The sequence below is a fragment of the Grus americana genome, chromosome 3, assembly GCF_028858705.1.
Source record: "Grus americana isolate bGruAme1 chromosome 3, bGruAme1.mat, whole genome shotgun sequence".
Lineage (NCBI taxonomy): Eukaryota > Metazoa > Chordata > Aves > Gruiformes > Gruidae > Grus > Grus americana.
This window is the reverse complement of record NC_072854.1, coordinates 80,532,992-80,553,623: the sequence shown is the minus strand read 5'-3', so window position 1 is coordinate 80,553,623 and position 20,632 is coordinate 80,532,992. Positions and strand designations below refer to the sequence as shown.

Below are 20,632 nucleotides of genomic sequence, written 5' to 3'. Positions count from 1 at the left end.
GCAATCTGGCCTCCTGCCTTCCTACTGAGTCTCCATCTGTTCCCAGCTCTCCACTAGAGACTCTCTTTCCCCCAGCACCACTCTTTAAAAAGCCAGTCTCTGTTTTCTGCTCTGATTCACCGTGAACTATGTCGACTGTCCCAGCTAGCATTTGGTGAGCAAGGTGTTGGGCTGGTCTTGCCCATCACACTCTCAGGTCCTAATCCGTGGATGTTAAACTACCTCACACACGCAACCTACAATCCCTTCTATACCAAAATAGACCCAAGGTCAATCACAAGCACAACAGCTCACACCTCCATGTGCTGCTTGTAAAAGGATGCTGCCAGTGCAGAGTCTGCTTTTGCTCCCTCTGCTAATGGTGCAGTTAACATTGATGTTTACAAAGTATTTTTCTAGTAATATTTAAATAAAACTGAAACAATATTTTCACTGAAAGATGAATTTCAAAGAGTTAGCTAATCATATTGCATCTTACAGAAGTTTCCAAACCTTCTTAAAACCATCTGTATGCTATCAAAAAGGAAAAGATTTCAGTATCAAGAAGCTCTTTGCAATTATTTGAGCTATCCAAGTTATTTGTTTTGGTTTCTTTTCATCAACTGCTAAAATCAATTTAACATACAACAGGAAGCCTTAATCATATTTACTTCTGGCAAAAAGACATTTGTTTGTGACTAGGTTTTTACTGGATAAGATAAATTAATTGTAGGATCTGCTCAGAGTTCTAAGTAGATCATGACGTTTATTAATTTTCCTGTAGCAGCAATCCTACAAGATGCTTTGCACATGGGGCTAGTATAGTGGTATACAACAACCATCTTCCCTTCTCTGACCATCAGCAAAGATATAATCTTTATACCTAAAAGGATACTGCCTCCACCAGCTCAGGCGAAGGAGGCTGCGTTAGCAGTAGGCTTTTAACCTTTGTATGGGAAAAAAGAATAGCTGTAGGAAGACACAAAAGGGAAGTAATCATTACTGCTACTGTTCATCTAGGATATTATGATCAAGCTTTTTGTTCAGACTTATTATCAAACTCAGTGACTCATTTTGCCTTGTCACATAAAGCATGCGCACTTTCGAGATGCGCAGCAGGAATATTGCTTACCTTGTTGAACCGGTGAATAGGCATTGGTCAGAAAACGGAAGTGCCCTTTATTGTACCAGCAGATCAAGGACATGTTTCCCTTCATTCTTATTCTGTACTGTCCTCTGGACTGGGGAGTTTCAGGGTTGTTCAGCATGGATGGAGGTAGGCCTGTGCAGTCACTCTTCCTGGCGCTCAGCAACCCACAGCAGTAAATCTCTGCACGTGAACAAAAACATTCGCTATCAGCAAGCCATTGCATGGACCCAGAAAGCAAGAGCAACGGAGCAAGTCTGAATGACCCGCCTAGAGAAAGAGCTTGTCCTGCAACTTTCTAGTCCAACAGATAGGTTAGCCAGCTGGCCGCCTCCTGTAATACCAAAGATTTGTGTCCTACATGAACGTCTCTGGAAACTGAGACAAGTGCAGAAAGCCTGCTCTCTTGATGAAATGTATTGATATGTCCTGCAGAGTCATGATGAAATGACAAGAAGAATTCAGGGTATCTTCCCAACACTAACATCTATAATCTGTGCAATAGCCTTCACAAAACATTTAAAACTGGACTGAGAAAAACCCCAATGGTGATATACATTATGGAACAAATCAGAATTTATGATCCAAGAGAGTCTTTGATGTTTAACTAAGAGAATAAATTGTGGAGGAAGCAGGGAGGTAGGGAAAGCTATAGCATCTTCGATGTTAACTGAAATAAATTCTCCTACATGACTCCCATGATGCTTTTAATCATAATATACAGAGCTGACAAACTCTGGTTTAATCTGCTGCTTCAGTGTGCTGCCCAGTTCTTGATTTTCAGCTCACTACTTGCATTTGCATTGCCTGGTTTGTTAAGGAAATTAATTGCTTAAGCAATTAAGAACCACCAAAACCACTGGCTTTTACAAAATGCATGTGCCAGAAGGATGAAGATGGAAATAAAAGTTCAATGAAAACAGATTTTAGGGAAAGGAGACAGACCAAACAGTGCCCTGGTTGAGTGAGCACTGATCTTGTTCTGCACAGACAGAGGCTCCACGGGCCACACTTTCTGCTTGTCTTCTTGGCCTTTTCATATGTGAAAGAGGCAATGAATAAAATCTAACACCACGAAACACATCTCAATGCAGCCAGGTGAGCACAAACAAGACTTGGAAACAACATTAATAATGACAATGCTTGAATTTGTCATTAGGTTGTGAAATAATAATGGCCTGTTTATGTTAATCCAAAAGAAGCAGATCTGCTTGATCAAATGAATTGAACTCAAGGAAATCTTGGATGGAAATTTCCTCTGTTCCCCTAGGTTTTGTGTCAACCCACCTGAGTGGAAAAAAACAGATAGGCATGGAATCAGGTGACATCTGTGCACATCTTTCGTATGGCAGCAGAGGCTTGAGGTAGTTTAAAGCTCATCTGTCAGCTAAGTCTTCTTAATGAAATTTTTCATTGTGCTGAATTTTGCACGTTGGATAACTGGATATCCTCACAGGGGAAATGCTAAGTCAGACTGCAGTGTCTGGCTTCCCCTGAGCGTGTTACCTCTGTTCTTGGGTTTCCATTCATGTGGCTCTTCTGCCTCCGTCTTTCTGGAATGACTTAAGCTCTTGAAGTGCAGGTGCAGCCTTTGGCCTTGGTTCGTATAGTGCCTGGCATGCTGAGCATCCTCTCAACAGCTCACAGATACTACAGGAATACTAATATAATAATTGCTAATACTCATGTATTGGTCCAGGTGCTGTGGGAAGGTCTACAAGGAGCTAAGGATCTTCCATCAGAAATTTAAGACACTCATGTCAGAAGATGGTCAACCAACACAGCAATGGGGCAACTTCATTCTGAAGGAGAAAATCTGCACTCCCATCAGTTATTTCTAATGAATGAATCAGTCCCTGGAAATCTGTAAGTTCCTTCCACAAAAGACAACGGGAAAAACCTGATGGCAACAGACTTACAATCAATATAGGAGGAACTGCACCTCCAGTGGAAGGCTTTTTTTCTTCCTTTTAATTTCTTTTCTTGGTAAGAGGTACACAAACAACATAGGTCACATGCCTGCAAACTTTGGCATTAACATATCAAACTTTTAGAAAGCTTTCTTCTAGCCAAAATTAAGATCTTCCTGCTCTGATAACAAGCAAGCCTGAGAAGAATTTCCTTAGCTGCTTAAAGGTTATGACTCACTGAAGGGTGATACTTACTCTCTCCAGGAGACCGCAATGGTATAAAACCAAGCTAATAACTACATTATTGTGCTAGAGCTTCAAAATAGCAACAGCCATCTCTGAGATCCCATAATAATTAACTGTAGCCTTCCCTTTAGCTCAGGCAATAAGCCTGCAGAAAGCGTCCAGCAGATGTTTCACTCCTCATACAGAATAATGGGAACCACTTCCTCTCTCAAGAACACACTGTGTAACCTTCCTGCTGTATACCCTAGAAAAGTGCAGCACTTTGGCAGATTTACTAGTGTCTCTCACCATGGATGATACCCTTAATCTGTAGAGTTTTTTAAAACCACCCAGTTACCATAGCAATAGGAGCAATAAAAATTATGCCCATCTGGTTCAATGAAGTTTTTGTGTGTAATTAAATCAGAATCACAACAGGTGTTTGCCACATACACAGGACTCAGTGGAGACAGGTTGTCCTCCTCTGGTCTTCTTAAACCGTAACTGCAATATAAATGCATACACCTAAGCTAGCTGAGCAAAATGAGGAAATGTGATGTAGTCACCCAAGATTCATTCCCAGGGTGTCCAGACCCAGAGAGCTTGTGCTGAAGCCTGTTTCACCGCATCTTCATTAGTACCATTTGCAAAGATAGCCAGGCTTGAACTAGTTCAGGCAAAAATACACATTCTGCAATCATTTATCTTGTATGCAACGCTGGGTCAAGTCAGAGCTAGGGCAACTGGGGAGCCTGCTGTGGGAAGGAGATGAGAGCTTGCTTTAGTCCATGTGCTGGAGTTGCAGGATCCTGCAGAGCTTGTGGGAGTGCCATGGTCGCTCAGGCTGGCAACTCCTGCAGCTTTGCCAACCCCAGCCACTCCGCAGGACAGAGCTGGCTGTTCCTGCTGGTTCAGAAAACACAAAAGGGACTTTTGGTGATCGTGTGTTTAAGGGAAGCACGGGACACAGGGCTTTAGGAGGTGCTGTCCTCTGTAATGGACAACTAACGCTTAGGGCGGGGGGGAAGAGATGTGCATTAGGAATGAATGTCACAGCAAATAACAGGGACAGCTCTCTGCTCACAGAACAGAGAATTTGGGGCATATCAGTGCAGGTTTCCAGTTCTGTTCAGAGGCCAGAGAAAGAAATGCTTTGTATGTCCCCTGAAAAATAAAAAAGAGGTCTATCCAGGTTTTTGATTTTGAGTAAGATCAAAGTGCCCTGTCTTATTTTCTGGAGTTTTCTCAGCTCTTGGTATCTTCATAGATCTTAGGATTATGTTCACCGACATCCCTTTATATTACTAGGCATATATTCTCTACTGCGGTACAGTGAAGGTGCTACATAGCAGGCTTTCAATAAAGAACACTGTGTTTTCTGCAGTAATGCATGTGTGGGTTAGGGTTAGGAAAGGCAAACGATAGTTAATGTTCCACAAAAGTCTTCATAGGATAATGGGATCCTATGGATTAAAAGACAATTCAGGTTGGAAGGCAACTTGGGAGGTCTCTAGTCCCATCCCCTGCTCAGAGCAGGGTCAGTTCTGAGGTCAGACAGCGCTGCTCAGGGCTTTATCTTGTCTGATCTCGAAAACCTCCAAGGACAGAAACTGCACAACCTGTCTGGGCATCCTGCTCCACTGCCCTCAGGAAAAACCTTACGTCTAGTCTGAACTCCTTTTACTTCAGCTTATGTCTGTTGTTTTTCATCCTTCCACAATGCACCACTGTGAAGAGCCAGCTCCATTCTCTCGACAACCTCCTTAGGGTAGCATAAGGCTGCTGTTGGGTCGCCCTGAAGCCTTCTCTTCTCAGGCCGAACAAGCACAGTTCCCTCCCCATAACAGCCCCCGGTCAGGTTGGTGGCCTTCTGTTGAACTTACTCCAGTTTATCAATGCCTTTCCTGTACTGGGGGGCATGTTGTCCAAAACTATGCTGAGTAGGAGGCAATAATCACCTCCCTCGATCTACAGGCTCCACTCCTGTTAACACAGCCCCGGATAGCACTGACCATCTTTGCTGCCAGGGCATGCTGCTGACTCGTGTTCAACTTGCTGGCTACCAAGACCCCAGGTCTTTTTCATCAAGAATTTTGAGAGGAACTGATACATTTTTAGTGGGTGCCTCTTTCTAGATTTTCCAGAATCCCCTTTAGTTCCTTTAAATGTCAGTTTAGGTTCCCCAAAAGTTTATGGTTTCTAAGCATTAGCTTATTTAAATCTCCCCCTATTTCTCTGTTGATAGTCACAAAAAAAAAACCCCAAACGATATAAAGCAGTTAAGATCAATACCGATTTCTTTTTGTTTTCATTTCTCAATGGAATCTTTCTACCACTGATCCTGCTCCAGCCCAGAAATTAAATTTTCTTGAACAAGAAAAGTAAATTCATCAGTTTAAGAATGTGTCTTGAACTGTCATGAGCACCTGAGCATAGATGCTCTTCAACCGGCTCTCATGACACTTATTGGTCCTGGTATGGCCCTGTTCACATTTAGTTGGCTAAGCCACATACCAAAAAAACCATTAAGGTCATTCCTGAGGGTGACTGTGTGATACATTAGGAGAGATCTCTCTGCCGAGTCCAGGCTTCTCTGCCTGCCTCTCCCCAAACGTACTGCCAATGCAGTGGGATCCCAGCAGGTGCTGGCAATACATTAGCTGCTTTGCAGTAGAGTCAGTAAACACCATCTCCTCCAGGGTTCTTACTGACTTCACTGCTTGACATATCTAGCATCTCACCTCTCCCAATGTCTCAGTCCTTCCAGTTCAATGCACCCCTGCAAAACCTCTGAGCTAGCCCCTAGTAACTCTTGACAAATGCAGACAATCCCATGGCCTTATTAAATAGAAACACTTTCACATTCTCCCCATGATCTTCTTTATATAGGAGTGCCACGCTATGTTGCAAAGCAAATAAACCTGGTATCTTAGTGTCTGCCGCCCGCCCATCCCATAGCTTCATCCCTAGGAAGGTGATAGCGTGTACCAGATCTGAAATTTAATTTTGGAAGCAGCTGTCAAATATCATAAAATGTCTCATGAAGCTATACAACAAATCATGAACCAAACTGAAATCTCAGTATAACATTAGCATATTTGATCAGTCAAAATTACATGCTTTAAAAAGACATTACTGAATTTGCTACCTGCTATAAACTGTTAATTTGAATGATCTGTTCAGTGTAAAGCCTATGAATAATTCACCTCTGTGAACAATGTGAATTATCTGTAAGTAATAAACACTCAGCTGGTTTAGTAGCCATGCATCTTTTTCACCAGGGTTATGGATCGACTAGGTCATGCCATATTGTCTTTATCCTTCCCTAGCTGAGCATAAAGGGTGCAACTCAGCAGTCAAATTTTTGTCTGTCAGTCTTTACATTTAAATCTGACACATCTCAGGTACTAGGAGTATGTGGGTTATCCTCTACATTTTTCTGAGCCCACGTTATGCATCATTGCTTTGGTAGTCTTAACATGCAATGCTTATAATCAGCCGTGAAAACAGTCATTTACTAAAGAACAGTCTCTGCTCAGAGGAAAAACTCCAGTGCACTATAAATATGCTTGACTTCTTCCCCATTTGGCTGTTTGCAGCATTTGGGAAACCATGACTCTTTTATGAGAATATGGCGGTATTCCACTGTACTCCGTGAGCTTCCAGCTTACCTAAAATAATATAGGAGCTAGGTCCTGCATGGAGCTCAACGGAGACAGTCCTCAGTGCCAGCGCACCCTGAAGTGCTCAACTACAGCACTGGTGCAGCTTGCTGGTGTTCTCATTTTAAATGAGAATCAAGATATTGTCTCAATTCCCAGTCTTCCCCCCTGCTTTGGGCCGCATTTCATTAATATAATGCCCCAGGTGAGTTTAATTTTCTGCAGCGGAAAACATGCCAAAAGCAAAACTCTATCATCAGTGGTGTGTTGAAAAGGGAAACGGCCCTGTAGCTGCCTCCTCCTATGTGATTCATAACGGCAGCCTCCAGTCTGATTGCCGTGAAGGATCTGTTGTATGTACCATACCCACTCTGAAAGGCCATGCTGACTGAAGAACAAGCTGAGAGTTACATTGAGATGACTTATAAATGACTGTCAAGAGTGCAGGAGCCTGTAACTTAAGGGCAGTCACAAGTCCTGAGCATTTACAAAGCACAGCAAAGTAACACGTGGCTTTTCCACACCCAAGGTGAGGGGGCGTTTGACAGAGAGGATGTCCTGGGATTATTGTCTGCACTAGCAAGAAACTGGCTGGGAGAGCCACATTGCCATATTGATGGACATTCTGTTGGCAAGTGTGCTTTTGCCAATGTAGAGTTTATTATGCTTTCAGAACTAAAAACTGTCCTACCAAGGCATGTTTATACCAGCAAAAAAGTGAACCATGCTAGGGCTTTTGCAATGGCATAAAATGTCATCTAGAGAAGCCACATCTTTAACAGATATTAAACCAGCAAGGACTTCTAAGGCACACCTTTAAGGACTCATCCCATCCCTAGTCTTTCACAATCAGAACAGAAAAATCACAGTCAGCTAGAAAATCTCTTGAAAAGTCCCCCAGGCCAGATAGAAATGCAAGGTCTAGTCTCCTAAGGCAAAGAACAAAAGCAAGGGCTTTAAATACTGCTATTAAAAATGTTTTTACATCCTTGTTTTGAACTTTAAAAAGATGTATAGAGGAAGATTTAAAGGGCAACTTAGAAAGTCCTCTGCATAGTACCTTTTAATGAATGAGATCTTCTCTTAGAGATGATCAACTTATCCATACAAAGAATTGAAACTTCACTGAAGCCTTTTGGGAGTTTTTTTTAATTCAGTGGCAGGAGGGCCATTAGGTCTGTCATAATTAAAACCCAGTGAGTCACCCAATACACACCTTGCTTCTCAAATTCTTCAAAGAGATTCAGGCTGGTAATGCTTGGGCCAGTGAAGATGATGTAGTTCTTCCCAGAGGCATTCTGACAAAGGCTTTTGGCCACCATACTGTGGAGCTGTGGTTTGTTCTTCAAAGCATCTAGCCCATCAGCACCACTGCCTTCTTTGAGATGGACATAAATCTTAAACAAGAAATGGAGAGAAAAGTCAGAAGGTTATAAGGAATCCAGAGGGAGCAAATGTAATTGTTAAATACCTGCTCAACTCAACTGGAGACAAGCTGAGAATCAAGGCAGCAAATACACACTGATAATATCTGAAGTTCCTTTCAAGGGGCTGTTGCTTTAAAGCCACCTCAGGTTAGCTGGCACAGCTACCGATAAATACAGCATCCTTTGCATGTGCAGTCTGAAGATTGTTTCCTTGGCAGGAAAAGACTCAAGTCATAACTGAGATTACGTGTTGTACTGAATCTGCATAGGCTTTAATGCTGCCAGCAACAGGAGTGCATGAGAACTTCAGTTTCAAGAAAAGCCACTACGAGATGACCAGAAGGAAATGGTCCATTAGCTTGACTACACTAATGTTCAGATTTATTTCTGTTGGCAGCAACCATCAGACTGCGACACAAGTGCATGCGCACCCCCATACATGAGAGGACCAATACACATACCCAACCAGCCAGAACATCCTCATCAAACTCTCCAGGCACAGTGCTAATTCTTAGATCTTTTACTTAGATCATGATTTGGAGACAACCCACCAAGACAGATTGAACCAGGAAGCAGGGTACTGCGCAATACGCGCCTGTTAATAGGGAAATGCCTGGCTCATTTGTAGCAGGCTGCAGTAGCTTTAGTGTGTATCCTGCTACAGTGCAGTCCACATCACAATGCATTTCAAGAGAGTTGTCACCATCATCTGTAGGTGGACATAAAATTAGTGTTAGAGTGCAGGAACATTTATCCCTTAGCAATGTGATTATAATTAACCACAGTCCAGCTAGTATACCCACCAATGGAAAGAGCACTGAAGTAAAGCTATGCCTTCATTCCTACAAGTGATCCCTCTAGAAGAGGAGTCTTCTGCATTGTCATGCAGAGGCAGAAAGCACATAACCCTTCCTTTGTACACAAGTCTTTGATTTTATTTCACTGACAGTATTTTACAAGCATAACTTCCACCAAAGTTGAACACCTATTAAAATCAACTAGGCATCTGACCTTCATCTTGTTCTAAAAGTCGGCAGAAATAACCTGCTGGAAAGAGAAATGAGAAGCAGCAGACACTGTGCTCAGTCACTCAAAAAATACTGTAACACCATGGAACTTGCAAAGATTTAAGAATACAAATTTTCTGAAAAATTTGCCCAGGCCTGCCTTCGTGACTTTGGCTCCGAAATACTCAAATCTTTTAGGAATTCCAGAAAATTTTACCCAACAGAGAAAAAGCTGAAACTTGCTCAGTATTCAGGGGCAGGGAAAAGGAATTTTGCTTTGTTTGTTGGAGTGATGTATCCACAACGAGCTTTTGTCAAACTTGCTTGAGATCTCAACCATCCAGAATATGCAGCATTGCTTTCCTATAGATACATCTGTTTCTCTTACCAACACACTCCTTCATAAAGGAAAGTTCATGACGATGCTCAGAGAACAAAAATGCTTGCATGTTTGCAGTAGTGCTGCCAGTAGTTTATATCTCAATGATCTTAGAGGGGAACAAAATTCAATTAAACAGCTTCTCCTTATTTTAGATGGTGTATCTCCCAGCACTGGTATTCTAGATATATTAATGTAATATTCTTTAGCAATTCATGCATCGTAGAACAGACCACAGAGGAGTGTGTTATATATGAAATCTCTGAGAAATGAAACGTAATTTGTATTTTGAAGTAATTGATGTGCCAAAGAACAAAACTGGTGCAAGGGCGAATACATGCTAACTCCAAAAAGAAGTACAGCACGTATTAAAAGGAAGTCTTAAATATACATTATTTATCTTTTTTTTAAAAAATAAGTCTTGTTTTTGATATAAACAGTTTCCAGATGAGGACAAAGGCAGGAATGTTTGTAGACTCCCTGACCATGCTTCACTCACTTTTGAAAGCTGTCAAATTGTGCCTTCCCCAGTGCTAAGGCTGGGGATTATCTAATTACAGTAAGTCATTTAGGTTATTAATCAGGGCTCAAGAGAGCAGCTTAACAGTGGAACGCACACAAAGGGCAGATTGTTCCAAATTTGTAGCAAAGCTATTTTGTTATTATTGGCATCAAAATTAAGATTAGGTTACTAGTATGTCAGCACAGAGACATCAAGCCCTTAAAATCTACAGTTTGGAGACAAAAGATGCAGACAGGTTAGTTTTGACCTTGGATTAGCAGTTGAGCTGAAAACAAGGCAGGAATCTCTTAAGTCTAGGAAAGCATCCTACACCTTCCCTCCCCTATTGCAGTAGACCTTTGCCAACCAAGAGTCTCTCCTGCTCCATGCTCACTTCGTTTTCCCCATAGAGTATCCCCCAAGGGATGAGACAGTTTGCTGGTGAGCCAATTGGTCCCTCACCATGGGCTGGTTTGGGTCTGCAAGCAGCTACTTTAAAGTACATGCCCACCATCAACTGTCTACTGAGATATCACTGTTTTCCTACTAGGATGCTACATACTCCATAGGTTTTATTAGTAGAGTTCCCTGTGCACCTGGCACCCTCCCTCTGTGCTCCCCTCTGTCTTGAGGGTCCTTGTAATGGCCACCTTGTGATTCTCACACACACACCCCCACACTCTGTTCACCTCCCCAGTGCCCTTTACTCAAACATCCATATCCGCTGCTGAACCCTCCCTCCTCCTCCAATGTTAAATACATCCCCCTTTCTTCTCCTTGGGCGTTTCCTTGCCTAAGCACAGCCTTTGTTCTTGGCACAATTTTTCTTGTTTTGGAGAAGCATCATTCAAAGCTTCATCATGCTCAGCTCTGTTGGGAAGATGGGTGAGAGCAGCATAATGCTGGAAGACATAAAGGCTGCTGTGCAACAGCAGCTGAGTACAGACAACTGGCAAAGGCATAGCTTCAGATATCCTTGCAAGTGCCTAGGATCCCATATGGCCTTTATTTTCCCTCTCCTTGTCCTCTCACCCAGCTTATTTCATTCTACCTCACTCAAATAATTAAGATCCTGCCTACTGAAGCCTACAGCATTCCTCCCCATTCTGCAGTGCATTAACAGTGGCATTTAACAGTTAGCAGTCTGCAGAAAAAGCTAAGAATTGCCAGAAATTGGCTGCAAGAATTTCACAGGCACGGTCAGAAGCTGCTCCCCAAAAATGTTTGTTAAACCATTCACCAGAGCTTCTGGTTTGGCCTGTGACAGCGTTAGAGCTTTGTGCCCTTTCCATGTGCTCCAACAGCAAAACGTCATCAGAAGTACAGGCTTGACAACTGCTGCTGGACAACAGATGGAGACGTTGGCAGCAACATCCCCTGCTTCTGCGGGTGACAGTCAAAGCAATGCCTCTCGAATATCTGCAGAGATCACTTTTACTGTGTATCTTTTTCCATTCGATCTACAGCACCAAATGGGATAATTTCTATAGATGTGACATCATCTGTCTCAGGAGGCAACTACAGGCTGAAGCTCTTTATCCTGCAGTTCTGGGACAGAAATGGAGCTTTCTCTAGCCATGCCTCAATTATTTGTTTCTTATCAGAACAGCTACATGTTCAATTCTGCCATCTCGCTATCTGCTGCAGCCCTACTGCACCAGATACTTTCAATCTGACACGTTTTAATCCCGTGCGCACAATACCAGCTCTCTCTTCCCACACCGTTTAACTCATCCCTCAAACCCTCCTCTTTTCTGCCTTCAGTCTCCATGCAGAATCCTAACAGTCTCTTCCCTTTAAAAGCCCGACAGTAAGAAAAGAACTTCATGGTCTCCGTCTCATCTTTCCTTCCACCTACAACTGCTTCTGCCTCCTCCCACCACAAATGCAAAAGTAGGTATCGATCAATATACCTGAATGCCTGAGCAACAGGGTATGGGTGAAGACTGTGCTGAGCTCTTCCAAAACAAGAAAAACAGTGCATACTGGTTTGGAAAGACTGTTTGCCTACACAGAGGCAATCAGAAAAGACATCACATTTCTGAGTACGAGATTTCGCGTGTTGACAGATGAGAGGCAAGTCAATCACCTGTCATTCAGAAACTCAAACCAAGTATGTTCAGCTACAGAGACAGACTGCTAGAGAGAGTGCTACCAGAGGCGGGAAGATCTCAGAGTAGACATCTGTGCTACGAGCCAACAGGAATTTCCTTGCTCTGTACTAGCAATTTACTCTATGGAAAATTCATGTGGAAAGCTCGTAAGGTCTTGCTAGAAATTGGTTAAAAAGCCAAGCGCTTAGGAACAAAAGCTGCATCTTGACTGCACATTTAAGAATGCCCTAGAAACGAAAATATTGGTGATTCTGCTCATATTCAAAGCTCAGATGGCAAATTGAAAGCACTTGTGAATAGCAAATCCCAAACACTCCACATTCATACATAATTGAAGCACCCCAGGGTACAATTCTCAAATGAAATAGATGACATTTGGGAGAAAAAAAAAGGGTGGGGGTATTAATAAACAAGAGGAAGATTTTGAAGGCTACATTGTGCAAAATATCTCACAAAGGGCAGACACTAAAAAACCACAAAACAGAAGCCAAGTTTTTAGATGACATAGTTATAAAAGCAAGAAAACAAAGAACGGTACTGTCGTACTTTTCAGATCCTAAATAGTTATCAAAAAAATAACTTCATTTTTCTATAGACTTCACAGCCAAATACTCAACTGCTCATTCCTAGCACTACTCTCCACATCCTGCCTCACTCTCTCTTCCGCTCTCATTCTAAACCTCATCTCTGACTGTTGCCATTACCATCGCTGTTGGGAGACCCTCCCCCCCCAGTCCCACCCCAAACCTTCTGCAGCCCATATTCCCCTCTTCAATAATGCCCTCTTCCCAGCCAGCTCTTAGGTCTAGCTCTTCCTCAGCATCTGTTGGCACCACTGATGGTGCTCTTACCAAGACTGGATCTTTTCATTCGTTTGAGCCTCTCTTCATTCTCCTCTTACACCTCTAAAGGCTACTTTGAAAATGCATGCAAGGGGCACACAGCTTTCCCATTCTGTTCCCAGCTAGCTTGGAGTTCCCTACAAAATTCTTTCTGCAGTCCCACTCTCTTCTCCCTCTGCCTCCTATTTTTGCATTCACACACAGATCCAGCTAACATTTTTGTGCTGAAGACTGGCAAATCTCTGTTGTGCCTGCACATGTTCTTCAAATTTTCTAACAAGATCCTCATAAGACTTGCAGAAAGATGCTAGCTGAGTTGACAATGCAAGCCCATATGGCTTAAAATAAAGCTCTTTGTTTTCCTTCCCATGATATCCCTCTGTCATGTGGTTTCTTTACGTGATGTAGTGAGAACACTACGTCTTACCTGTATGGGGGACCACCAATCTGCAGATCACCAAACACAGATTTCTCTCTCCAGCTTCTCCCAGGCCAGTCACATCTATGTCAGGCAGATTCATTATCTGTAACACCTCTATGATAAAGCATTTCCTGTTTTTCCAAATACCTAAGAACTGCCCAGCTCTCCTCTTAATTACATCCTTCTTTCCTGTGGCCTTGCTTAAATGCAGCTTGACATCCAGACAGTGCTTTGCCCCAGAGATCACTTGCTTAACCCTTTGCTTCGACCATGTCAGCCTTCTGCCAGTTCCCTCTTCCTTGCAGCATCAAACGGAAGTGGGGCTGGAAAATGGAGACAGGCCTTTGCTGTTTAGCCCTCCCTATCAAGTTCTTCCTATACCTTTCCAGTGTACTGATTCCTGCCCGCATTTGCCCAGTGAAGCCAGGCATCCAACCACTGACACCAAACAAGGCCATGTTTGCTTCCTTCCATACTGCCCTTCTCCTGCCTCCTTGGAAATCACTGCTAACCTCTGCAAAACTCTTTCCTTTTGCTCTTCAATACCTTTCATAGAATAGAATCATAGAATGGTTTGGGTTGGAAGGGACCTCTAAAGGTCATCTAAGTCCAACCCCCTTATAATGAGCAGGACACCTTCAACTACATCAGGTTGCTCAGAGCCTCATCCAGACTGACTTTGAGTATTTCCAGGGATGGGTCATCTACCACCTCTCTGGGGAACCTGTTCTAGTGTTCCACCACACTCATGATAAAAAATTTCTTCCTATCTAGTCTAAATCTACCCTCTTTTAGTTTAAAACCATTACCCCTTGTCCTACTGCTACAGGCCCTACTAAAAAGTTTGTCTTTCTTGCAAGACCCCTTTAAGCACTGGAATGCTACTATAAGGTCTTCCCAGAGCCTCCTTTTCTCCAAGCCAAACAACCTCAACTCTCTCAGCCTGTCCTCACAGGAGAGGTGTTCCATCCCTCTGATTGTTTTTGTGGCCCTCCTCTGAACTCGCTCCGACAGGTCCATGTCTTTCCTGAGCCAAGTGCTCCAGAGCTGGACGCAGTACTCCAAGTGGGGTCTCACGAGAGCGGAGTAGAGGAGGAGAATCACCTCCCTTGACCTGCTGGCCACGCTTCTTTTGATGCAGCCCAGGATACGCTTCGCTTTCTGGGCTGCAAGTGCACATTGCTGGGTCATGTCCAGCTTTTCATCCACCAGTACCCCCAAGCCCTTCTCCGTAGGGCTACTCTCAATCCCTGTATCCCCCAGGCTGTACTAATACCTGTCTTAGAAAGGACGCAACCCCCACAATGCAATTGCTAATCTGTGCATTGGTGCTGCTACCCTCTTAGCACTGCTTCGTCAGGCTCCCTCTGTGTAACTGGCAGCCCAGCTCAGGTCCATGACTGAGGCCTCACTCTGGTGCCACACAGCTCTGGCTCAGTTTTTCTGAGGAAATTACTGTTGAGCTACGGGAAGGTGTATACATGAGGATATGTAAGTGAGAAGATACAAGTGATGCAAGATAAAAGTAAAAACTATCAGGAGTTCTGTAACTGTTGAGGAGATAACATTTAGGTGCTTAAGTGGGAAAATACTGACACTAAAAGCCATAAAATCTTAAGAAAAAATACAGAAGATGACAATTCAGTAACATCAAGGACCCAAGGAGCAACGAGCCTGATGACCGCCTGGCCTGCGCAGGCTCACCAGGAGCAGGCAGCATCCTGGTCCCTACCAGTGTGTTGGTCCCAGCTCTCTGCTGTGTGCATTAGCCAGTAAACCCTGCCGTACGCATCCTGCTTACAGAATTTGCCAGCCACAACATGCCCAAACTAAAGTGACTCACTGTGGGAAGCTTATCCCTCCATCTTGCATTGAGACACTAAACTTGCTAGGGCAAGGATTGCCTTTTTGTTCTGCCTACAGCACCCAGCAGAAAGGGACGGGATCCGTGAGGGGCGTTCCTATGGCAAGACTATTAAGTGAGGAAGAGAGCAGGCTCTGGTGCTTTTAGCCTCCTTCCTCAGGCAGAGCTGCACTGAGGGAGAACAGCTGCAGAAAGGAGACAACTACACAGGCAGTTTTATCATCAGAAACTCCAAGCATCACAGACAGGAACTAATAGCCTTCATTCCCACCTGAAAATTGACAGTAGGACTGTGTGTAAACTCTGGGAGAGACCTTTGCATTAGGTCACATTTAGCTGTTTGTTTTTCCTGTTCATCTAGAAACACAGTAAGATTGTAAGCCCCACAGAAATGAATGGGGCTGGCCCATCATACTTCTGCAAAACTACCTTCCCACTTAATACCTGTGAGCAAGAAGATAATTGACTTTTAATTGAGATCCGAGATTCTCAGATGCTGACAATACAGAACCGCATGCATTAAAAAGCCTGAGCTTGGTGGGAGCCAGAGCAAGAAAGCAGATAGGATTTTCCAGTCATCAGTGACTGACAAATGAAGGCGATCACATTTCCTGGGATCCCCTCCCAGCCAAAGCCTGACCCTGAGAACCTCCTCAAAGCAGCCGTTACATCTGTACATTCCAGATGCAACTGTTCCAGCAATAGAGAAATTATCCGGGCACTGTTTAAAGAAACCCAAGGGCTCAGACTAATCTCTAAACAGAACTTAAACAGGCTGAAACACCAACATTTCTGAGCAGCTTTATTAAACAAACGCACAGATGGCTAACTCTCCTGCAACTCTGACCTTGAAAACCTAATTCACTCCAGGCTTATTTACCCCTCCCTTTCCCAGTGACTGAATGCACTTATGTGATGTGTTGTGATTAATTCTTTGGGGCACCATCTCAGTTTCCCTAAATTCTGGAAGTAAGCTCTGACTCTGTAAAACCAACAGGGTTATAAAATATTTGAGCTGACTGTTTGAAATCAAGAACGAACTATAGCTTTCACTATAAAAGCACGATGTTTACATCGTTTGGGTGTTTTTGCTACAACTGAGAGCTCTGACACTTATCAGTGGAGCGACCTCAGACATCTCCCTTCACTGAGACTGCTGCTCTTCAGGGAGAGAGCCATTTCCTACCCTCTCGTGCAGGGGCCACCCTGATTCAGGTTGCACTCTTTAAATATTGCTATAGTGCAAGTCAGTGATTGTTCAGTAACGTGGGAAGACTCAAGCTGCAGAGACACAGTCCTTTTCCTTAATCTGTTCTGACTCATCACTTCCTCACAGTAAACAGTGGAAGGTGGAAACTCAGATTCAGTCCCAGCACAAGGATCTGAAGGACTTCATAGAAGTGAGCATCATGTTTCACAGATATATTAGTGAAAATGAAATTCATTATCGCAAGAACTTTCTGCCAGTGAATAAAAGCAAGTGCAGAGCCTATATGGTTGGGGGCAGAGAGGGGGCGTGGGAAGGGAAGAATGTCCAGAATAGCCTCAGAAGACAAATTTCATCCCAAGGATAGGAAAGGATACACACATCCATAAAGTCATCTCTTCTTCACCACAATATAACAGCTTTTTACAGCAAATAATTAGTTTGATGAGCTAATTCCATTACCACCTATCATAGTGATTAATATTGCTTGACCATCCCTTTGCAGTGCTCTCTACGATCTACATACTGCCTTCCATTTTGTTGATTGATGACTCTGTGGGTCAGGGACTGTCTTTAGGGTTATGTTTGTGCCGTGGGCCTGTGGTCCAGGACGAGGCACTATGGGAATACCTCATCCTACCCAACTCCCTGTGGAGTCCTGTGCTTCCTTCTCCTTCTGCAAAACGACAAGAAAACTTTCTTGTGCCACACAAGAAAAGGAAAGAGAGGCATGATGTGTCCTACCAGGACAAAATAACTAGCCCCGAACAGATATTTGGGAACTCTCAGCAGTTTGGTTTTTTTTTTTTTTGAGCTCCATTGCCATATCTCAAATGAAAAACAGTCCTACCAATCATATTTATGAACATCTTTTACAAGCAAGTGCTCCAGACTTTTTGAGAGAAAGAGAGAGAAATAAAAACTGACACAACTAGAGTTTTGATTTAAATAGGATTACTTACTCAGCAAATACTCTAAGAAAGAAACACTTCTAAGCTACTGTGATCATTTAAACTGCAATCAAGATATTAAAATATTGGTTTGAAAAGTGTCTTAGTGGTAACACACACGTAGGGAAATATATTGGAGGGAAATGAGGAAAGCAAAGAGAAGATGGAACAGAGAGAGACACCTGAGGCCCTGCAAGCTGAGTTCGCTGTTCTCGTTGAATTAGAAAGAAAGAAATGAGAAGGCCCAAACCCTCTCCTGCAGCAGCAGCTGCTGCCACCACCTTGATGTCCAGCATCAAGGATGGGTGAAAAGGCAACAGTATCAGGGCAGTTTTGCTGCCTAGTTTGCCAAAGTTAGCTCTCCTGGAGCCCCTCTAACCCTCTGAAAGGTTTTGTTCATGTTCTCAGCTGCTCTAGACGTAGATTTGTTTTGTTTGAACGACGTGTCCTTCCTGCATGTTCCCACTTGGCCAGCTGACTGTGAAAAGATACTCAGCAACAAAACTATTCACTGCAACGAGATGCTTTGCTTGAGAAATTTCAAAGCAGAGGTACGATCTGAAATTGTGCATCCATCTTAAAACAGATACTTAACTATCAGGGTGGAGTCAGGTGATCTGTATTACAGAAGACAGAAGCAGTCTAATATATAAACATTATTTATATTATGCATATAAGCCTATGCACCTTCTTATATCCACAAACAATATTTGTGTTTTATGCCACTTCCATTCCACAAATGGCTTATCAGGCTGGATTTTTAACCAAACACTGTTTGCTTAATAAATCAAATGACAAGCCATCAAACAGAAGTATTTACTTGCACACCCAAAAGAGTGATTCAGAGTTATGTTCATGAGAACAAGCGGACAGAGGAATTTGGCAAGTCAAGCAGCTAAAACTCCTAACATTAACAAAAGCCCTGTGAGCTGCCAACCAGGAGTTGTTCACAGAGTAGCTCAGCATGTGGCTTCAAAACACTGATACCAATTTTACATCAGGAAAACAAACCAACTATTTTCTTTGTAGGAGAAGCAGATCACTGGGAAAACTGCGATGTCCTAAAATGGGGATTTTTTAACATCAGGCTCATCATTCAGGTTTCGAGGTTTTTTGGCCAGGAGCATCACAAACCTCTTGAGGTTCCTTCCATTCCTCAGAGTCAGTCATATGTAGCACTCTTCCCTCTTCTGCCTGGGCTGCCTCACCTTTTTATAGATAAATATTATTCAGACTTTTGAAACTTAATTAGCCTGATTTATTAAGTGTTTACAGTCATATTTTATCCTGAATAAAATGACCTCAATGTCATCATGTGGAAACGAGGGAGGGAATTCATCCAGACAGTATTACAGAATTTCTACTTATTTCCAAGTGGGGGCTGTAAGGTTTTTCTGACAGCAGACCGGTGATAGACCAATCAGTCCTTAACTATCAGGCAACAAGTCTTTCCTTCATGATGGCAGCTTCATAAGAGATGGAGGGGAAGGTGTGCATATAAAGGGGGGAAACATTGGATTTTCTTCTTGCTTAGATCAATTAAAACAGAAAAAAACCCAACTCTGTTTTATTACAGTAAATAAACCAAACAACCACCTGTGCTTTGCATTCTGCAAGATCCCTTGTAAGTGTGAAACACAGCATTTCAAGCATACCATAGTTGAAGGTCCCCATCCTCCCCAGACTAGGTTTTTCCATTTTAGCATAAACGTTCATGTTCCTGTATATTCCTTTTCACTCTTCCCTAAGGTCCCTCTCAACCAATCATTTTAGCATGATGATAATTACAGCCAAGTCATGGAATGAAAATAGAAGGCAGCTGGTAAGATGATCCTGGACGTCATCCGGATGCAAGTGAAGCATGAGTATCTAATTCATTAAGGGAGCAGGAGGATTAGGATGGTGCTGAGCATCTATTCTGTTTAATTTGACATTCCATTAATTTATTCTCTCAATGGACAGAATGGGAGGTGCAACATAATTATAGCTCAGAATCTGAAACCTCTGGCATATCTGAAGCCTTATTAGTTTGGTGGCAGTTAGCTGGGGGAAGCATGGCAAGAGAGATCAGCAAACTTTGTGCTCACTGTACCCATCACGCTTCAGTAATAAGCTGCGTGTGGGACTGGTGAAGTTCACCTTGGAGATTAAGGACACTGCCTCTGTGTAGCAAATGACTTTCCAAAAGCCTTAAGAGCGGAAGCTTCCAAGGATGCTTCACAAGGTGAATCTATTTTGTATTGGACCAAACAACTACTTTAAAACCTGGATGGAAGATGCATGATCCTAATTTTCTTCTTAGAGTGAAGAGCATTGCTAAAAATGCAAACCCCTGTTGCCAGCAAGCCTCTTTTCTTGCATAGCTACTCAGTCGCAGTGATTCACGGATCAAATTTTACTGTGAACAAATGTTCAACTGCAGCAAATCCACAGGCTCTGCAGCTTTGACATGCATTCAGCCTGAGCAAGCAGTGTGCATGTCCTACCTGCTCCTCGGAACTGCTGCTCTGGAACATGCAGGACACCACATTTTCACAGAAGCTCTTAGGAAAAAGAAATGTCAGAAAATATCTGCCACCTCGCCTCTAAGTATCAAAATAAACAGCCGGAGTTTTCAAGAGCTCTCAAAATACATCAATAATTGGGGAATCTGAGAATTTGAAAAGTTGTCCCCAATGTTTTTCAACACTAAAAACAAACCCTTTAATATATCTCCCACTCAAGTTCATATCCCACCTTGAAGTCACATCAGATTTTATTTCTTTGGTAGAGAAGTAGAGGTGTGAAAAGAGATGTAATAGGAAACCCTGATGTTTCTCACAGAAAAATGGACATCTTGATACCGTATTGATTTAGTCTATTGGACACCACTGGCTATCACAGATGCAGCGTTATACTTAGAGAAGCTGACTCATTAAAAATGACAGAAGTCACAGTACCTAGATATTTAGATAAACTTAGGATGTACAAACAGACAGACCTTTTAACTCCATTTC

General features: G+C 42.9%; 1 protein-coding gene across 1 annotated transcript in view; it reads right to left on the bottom strand.

Moving 5' to 3' along the window:
* The window catches only part of PGBD5 (piggyBac transposable element derived 5), a 72,697-nt gene that overhangs the window by 13,924 nt on the left and 38,141 nt on the right, over nt 1-20,632 (bottom strand). Inside the window, exons 4-5 of the mRNA XM_054821724.1 lie at nt 8,140-8,320; nt 1,112-1,309 (exon numbers count right to left, since the gene is read on the bottom strand). Coding sequence (XP_054677699.1) covers nt 1,112-1,309; nt 8,140-8,320 — 379 coding nt within the window. The remainder of the gene's footprint in view (nt 1-1,111; nt 1,310-8,139; nt 8,321-20,632) is intronic.